Source organism: Manis javanica, chromosome 8, assembly GCF_040802235.1.
Source record: "Manis javanica isolate MJ-LG chromosome 8, MJ_LKY, whole genome shotgun sequence".
Classification (NCBI taxonomy): Eukaryota; Metazoa; Chordata; class Mammalia; order Pholidota; family Manidae; genus Manis; species Manis javanica.
Window position 1 is genome coordinate 82943173 of NC_133163.1, and position 7346 is coordinate 82950518.

Genomic DNA, 7346 nt, shown 5'->3' on the forward strand with positions numbered 1-7346 from the left:
TGAGTCAGGTTTGTCATAACCACATTAATGCCAGTAAAGCAGTAATTTGTGTGTCTTAAAGAAGTAGCTTGTCAAATGCATTTTTAAATGATTTGGGGTTGCAACAGATAATTTTTTGTGGTAATTCACATGCTAGCTGACTGGGACAAGACTCTTCAGAAGGGAACTGTTGTGCACAGTCATAGTTGAAATAGAGGCTCTAGGACTGCCAGTCAGGGTAAAGAGGTATAGACAGGTACTTCTGAGGCACATACAGAGAAAAGAAGGCACTTATGAGCTCTTCCTCCAAAAGCTTTGTTTGGGTTATTAATTGTTGCATAATAAATACCCTGAAGCTCAGTGGTCTTAAAACATCTGTTATTATCTCTCATAGTTCTGCACGTTGATTGGGTTCAGCTAGGAGGTTTTGCTTTGACCCTTTCATGCAATTGCACGTACATGACAGCTGTGGCTGGAATCAGCTAGCTTTACTGCACTGTATTTCCAAGTTGGTTCACTTACATGGCTGGAAATTGATGTCTGTCTTCTAGGAGCTCAGCTGGGATGCTGAGCAGAGCACCTATAAGTGGCTCCTCTGTGTAGTTTGGGATTTCCATAGCATGGTGGCTGGGTTCTCAGAGGGAATGACTGAAGAGCAAGTTCTAAGAGGCCCAGGAAGATCCTACAGAATTCTTTATCATTACACTAAGAAGTCATACAATGTGGGTCAAGAGCAAGTCACTAGGCCAGTTCAAGTTCAAGAAGAGGGAACTACACAAGGGATTAAATCCTAGTATATATAGCTCATTGGATAGTTATATTTGGAGATTAGATAACACAATCTGTTATTATTATTATTAAAGTATTATTGATACACATTCTTATGAAGGTTTCACATGAAAAAACAATGTGGTTACTACATCCACCCATATTATCATGTCCCCACAACACCCCACTGCAGTCACTGCCCATCATTATAGTAAGATGCCACAGAGTCACTACTTGCCTTCTCTGTGCTACACTAGATAACACAATCTTGATTATCCTCATATTAGAAACTTATCTTTAAGGAACACTTTAACCAGACAGCTTTAATAATAATAGTGATGATGGGTCTGAAAATCAGAAGTCTGGGGATCACATAAATCAATTAGGGGATCTGAGCTGAAGCTGGGGAAGAAGTGGCAGGAGAAAGGAAGAGGGTTGGGGGACATCTCTCAGGGGGCAGGCAGTCATACATGCCTACCTCTTAAAATTCTATCATAGATAACATTTTTACAAAGGACCTAGTGCACTGCAACTGTTCATCAGATGTGTACTGACTTATTTTCAAGCTTATAAATAGTGTTTTATTTCCACCTTCAGAAGGGTTTTGGTATAAAAAATAAGTTGCAAGAAAAGACTTGATTAGCAAGGATATAGCTTCTCCTCTGAACTTTTGTAGTCTATAAAACTGGGTACTTGATCTATATTTTTGTCAATTGCTCTATGATTACTCATTATTTGCAAGCTATATTCCCTCAGGCTCTTGTGCTGATTTGGTTTAACAACCCAGATCCACATTTTCATTCATCACAATCCCCCTCACAACCCCACTCTCTCCATTACTTAACACACAGTATAAGAACGTTTCCTGAATCAACAGCTTCAGTATCACTCCACAAATGGACATTCTACTTCCTTGAACAATGGTCACTGATTGTGGACACTTGTAGCAGTGATTTCTTTTTCATCCCTTCTATCTCTTGCTAATTTGGAGCTTTGTATTCTCAGCATTCTCCACATGTCCTTGTTCACCAAATCCTTTTGTCCATAGAAATATTAACTGTAGGGTCAGTCACACTATATTTTGGCCAAGACTTAAGAAATGTGGAGTACAAATAAAATGTGGAACACTTAAGAGTATCTGGTAGTTAGAGCATCTCCACTGTGGAAATTAAGGCAAGAAGGTATTCAGTTCCTCCTGATCTGAGCCTTTGATCTCCTGGTGGAAAACATGCAGAAAGTAGCTGACCATTTGGCACTAAAACAAATAATGCTTTAGAATGAGAGGTCTTGCATTTTCTAAGCCTGTATAATGTTGTGACTATTATGTATATGCTACAAGTTCTCTTTCCAGGTACAGACTGCATTCTGGTGATGCACTCTCCTACAAAGGCATCTTAGACCTCCCTTTCACATTCCCACAGCCACCTTGACTACCAACTACCATCTGTGACCCTCAGATTGATTCTTAGCTGCAACAGTCTCCTACTCTCCTTCTACTGTGCAAACTTTGGTCCTACTGTGGTTCCTATATGGCCATCAAGTTCCCAAAAGCCATCTGTCCCTTTTGCACTGTGGGTGCTGTTACCCTTTGTAGTTACTCTTCAATCACTTTCCTGCCTTCAATTCATAGAATAAGCTGTTGCATATATATAAAGAAGATACCAGAGGCAAATAGATAAAATAAAAATCTTATCTCTTATTTGCATAGGACTTTAATCTCACAAAGAATACTCATACTTTATCTAATTTGCTCTCCATTGAATTTTTATTTCAGTGTCCTCAAGTTTTCAAGGTGAAGTGATTTGCCTAAGGGTAGAGTGTGCGTTGGAGGTAAAGTCTGAGGTATGACCCCACCTAAATGCTGGTGTGAGCTGTTTCCACTACCCACACCTGTCACAACAATCATTAGGTAACATCTTGCCTATCTATCTATTAATATAGAACATTGCATCAAGTGTTATATGTTTACAAGTAAAGATATTTTTTATTTTTGAGGGTGGAATAGGGTAGGGCAAAAAAAATCCTTTTTATAATTAATCTCTCTAAGCAAGCTACTGTGAAAACTTGGGCAGGAAAGCTCTGAGGTCCCGATGGATTTCTTTCGCCACACCAGTGACTGCTTACAGAATGTCCTTGGAAACATTCAGCCACATTCATTATTCCCTGAGTTATAAATGACTGCAACAACTGGGAACTAAACTAGAAAAAAGCAAACTCACATATTCTGTGTCATCATCCTTCATTTCTAGGTCTCTGCTAAACACTCTCATAGTTCAAAGATATCAATTTGAGCACAAACATTCTCAGGTCCCATGCAAATCCCATGAAGGGACATTTGGGTCTTGGAGTTCTTTAGCTGTTGTTCACATCACAACAACCCAAGTATCTCTTTGTTAATAGTTGCACTATCTAGCGTTCACAAAATATATAAATTTCATATGTTTAATGTAACACCTAATGTTTACAAAATGAAATCATACCATATGAAGTGTTCTAAGTGCATTTTTTTACTTTAAATAATGTAAATACGTTTCATGTTCTTAAACAGATATCCCAAATATCATTTCATTATTAGTGTAATATTATATCCTAAGATTTCTATAATTCACTTGAATAAGTCTCAGTAGTAGGACATTTAAATTGCTTGTTTTTTTTTACATATATAATATTATTACCATGAAGATTTTATAGCACATATATAGTCATTGCCTTTTGAAAAATTCTGAGAAGTGCAAGATCTGTCTCAAAGGTTATGCCCATTTTAAACATAGACAGTGGATAAATGTTTTGGATCCTAAGGTAATTTGGTGAGGACAGCACAGAGGGATGGCCAAACAACATGAGCATGTGGGAGCTAAATGGTGCAGTAGGCACGTAGAATAAGGGAAATGTCGCAATCAAGGACAATACTACCAAAGAAACGAGAAAAAGCTCTATCACAGAGAATCTTTTAGACAATTGTGTTTGACATTTATATTTGAGTTGACTGAAAGTTAAAATCAAATTTGTTAGTGTGTAATGGGGCTAGAACAATAGGTCCACTAATAACAGGCCAATTAAATTTTGGGTCTGAAAAAGGAACTCAGAGATGGAGCTCAACCACTTTGTTTTCTCAATTAGGAAACAGACCCAGAGAGAAAGGAAATCCAGCTGTTGGAGGGAAAGCTGGTTCTCAGTCCCAGTCTTCCATCTTTACTGCACTGTTCTTGCCAAGCACCATACTGATTCTTCTCACATCTTAATTCATAAAAGCACAGAAATCATAGCTTTCAATCTGACCTCTCCTGTGTGGTTAACTGTTCTACTTCTGTCTCAGGTAGAGTCTTGCAACATCACACACATTCACACTCATACACACACACACGCACAGACACTCATAATCATGCACACACCACTAGCTGCAATGGCAGCATCCAGTTGAATGGAATGTTCTGCCAATTTTGTTTGTATTAAATAATTAGTGATATCCTCAGCCACCAGGCCAGTGTTGCTTTATAGAGATGGGAATGGAAATCTAGGGAAAAATACATGGCTAATGATGAATTGTGAAACCTGATTTATTAAAAGTATCCAATTTTATAAAGGCAGGTAGGATGTGGCATGGAAACTGAGAGCAGGAGGTGAGAAATTTAGACGTCCGAGGTAATGTCACTTTTACTCATAGTCCTTCTTGCCTCCTCTATAATATGTAGCCCTTCTTAGAATGTAATGGGGATACTCTGAGACTCAGAATATTCATCCCTGCCACTTAGTAACAGCTACCTTTGCAACATATGGACCTTAAGACCTCTCTAAGAAGTGGGTGTAGCCACAGCAGGCCATGTGTCATGACAGTCACATTAGGAAAAATAGTCTGTGCCAGAAAGGCTTTCCAACAGTGTGAAGAGATCAGAAGCCCACTTATGGGCTGGTGGGAAAGATAGAGATCTAGTTCACTCCAAACCTCACTGACTTATGCAGAGCAGGTTTATATCTGATGGATCATAGCCCACTTCAAAATGCTGGGATTGATTCAAAACTAAAATAGAATTTCTTAAGGTAGTTGTGGGCAGACAATAACTCCAAGACTCACTCAAAATCTGAACTGTAAAGAGATATGCCAAGCCTCTCTGCCCCACCCAGGAATTCAGACTCAGGGATCTCATCTCCCATAAAAACACAAAGCTCTGAAAGATCAAAGTATCTCCATCGACCTGTGAAGATGAAGTATATGCCTCTGAGCTCACAGATGGCATAGGGGAACCAAGAGATATAAATAGGTTGTTACTTGTAAGGTAGGGCTAAAAGTGGACAATTTAGACCACATGTCCTCTTTAAAGGTAAGAGAGAATAATCCTAAATTTTAAAGTCCAATGAAATTATTTAAGTATCCAAATAAAAGAAAAAGCTTGGCAGCCTCCATGGTCTTCTTTCTCTCCATAGGTCTTCTGAGAACAAGCCATACAGTGGAGCCCATGGAACAGTTAAATCAGTCCCAAGTGTCAGAATTCATTTTGCTGGGACTGACCAGCTCCTGGGATATACAGTTTCTTCTCTTTGCACTCTTCTCAGTTCTCTATGTGGTCACAGTTTTGGGTAACTTTCTTATGGTTGCAGTATTTTACATCCCAAACCTGAACACCCCCATGTACTTTCTCGTTGGGAACCTCTCCTTCATGGATATGATCCTTGCTTCTTTTGTCACCCCTAAGGTTATTGTGAACTTGGTAAAAAAGCACAAGACTATTTTCCTTTGCTGAATGCTTCACACAGATCTTTTTCCTTCACTTAGTGGGTAGAGCTGAAATGGTACTTTTGGTCTCCATGGCGTATGACAGATACGTGGCGATTTGTAAGCCCCTACATTACATGACCATCATGAACAGGAAGGTGTGTGTCTTGCTGGTAGTGACCTCATGGTTCTCTGGTCTTCTTCATTCAGGGCTTCAGATCCCCTTTGTGGTGAACTTGCCTTTCTGTGGCCCCAATATAGTGGACAGCATTTTCTGTGATCTCCCTCTGATTACTAAACTCGCCTGCAAAGATACTTATATTGGACAAATAGTCATTGTTGCCAACAGTGGGATGATCTCTCTGAGCTGTTTCATTATTTTACTCATCTCCTATAGTCTGATCCTCATCACCATTAGGAGCCAGTCTTCTACCAGGAGGTGCAAAGCGCATTCCACCTTGACTGCTCACATCACAGTGGTGTTTCTCTTCTTTGGCCCATGCATCTTCATCTATATGTGGCCCTTCAGCAACCACTCTGTGGATAAGTTCCTTGCTGTATTTTACACCATTATCACCCCTATCTTGAACCCAATTATCTACACTCTGCAGAACAAAGAAATGAAGATGGCCATGAAGAAACTCTGGAGTGATTTTGTGAGCTTGAGGGAAGACACTTAGAAATGTAGTTTAGACAGAAACAGTGTATTTTTTTAAGTTTTTAGGGCTTTCTTTTAAAAACTGTGATTGATTCATACAGAGTAAGACAAGTAAAGCGCAGAAAAACTATAAAAATCAGCCATTCAAGGATATTTTGTACCAATAAAAATGAACAAATGACTTTAGATTTTTTAAGTGATGCTGACTGATTTATAAAAATTGTCAATAAAAACTTCAATTGTATTTAAGAGGGGTTGAAAATACATGCTTTATCAAGTTATTAAGATGGTATTGGTTGAAAGGGAAAACAAAGTGACTCCTTAGAAAGTCTATCAGATTTTTCTGTACAGTCAAAATAATTTTGGCCCAAAGCTGGTTCTCTGTAGTCTCAACAACGTTAATGTCTGAATCAGCACTAATGTGCGGTGCCTCCTAAGAAAACAGGAACTCTGTGTCTTGTACCTACCAGCACCTGCAAAGTGCACTCACTTTTCTTGTTGCCTCTAAAATGAGAGTTTTTGTAGATGCCTTTAAAGCTGTTAATATTATCAAATATTATTCTCATCTTTCTACCACCAAATTTCTCAATTTCAGAAACTATGTACCTGATGCCACTGATTTTTCCTTAAGAATAATTTGAATGTAAAAGATGATATTCATAATAAATTAAATTGTACATGCTATTATTTTCTAGGGATTTAATATAATGTCTTCTGGATGCCATCACATCACTACTAATTTCCACTTACAGAACACAATTCAGTGGAGTTTCAAAAGCTCTGAATTTGAATAGATTCGTTCACAACTTGGCACTTAGTCCTCTCTGTAACATATGCTATTAATACATGAGATAAAATGAGCAGCTATAGAAAGTTATATTTTATTTTTTTAACAAATCTAATTGCAGGCAAGGTGTAGTCCTAACAACATAAGATCAGTATGTATTTGTTGGTAAGTTATTTTTCTTACTTCTACATTTTCTTTACTTTCTATCTTTTGACTACAAATACAGAAACAGAATTTAATGATCATGGAAGGCCTTGACTAGGGCATAAATCTGAGGCAGAGGCAGCAACTGTGGTTATAAACAAAAAGAGAAGTAGGAATATAATCCTCTATATTTGCTCAATGAAAAATAAAATCTGAATAACACAAGAAAATGTTTTATTTAACTTTAATGAATGGCAAAAGTTAAGAACTAGACTCAACATTTATGATGGATTAAGCTA

The 7346-nt window shown here is 38.0% G+C and overlaps 1 protein-coding gene across 1 annotated transcript; it reads left to right on the forward strand.

The window, feature by feature from the left end:
- Positions 1-5156: 5156 nt before the first annotated feature.
- Positions 5157-6138, forward strand: LOC108402007 (olfactory receptor 4K17-like). Its single transcript, XM_017668253.3, is given in 2 exon segments — positions 5157-5474; positions 5476-6138. Coding segments are annotated over 2 exon segments (936 nt in total). The 5' UTR covers positions 5157-5201.
- Positions 6139-7346: the final 1208 nt, after the last annotated feature.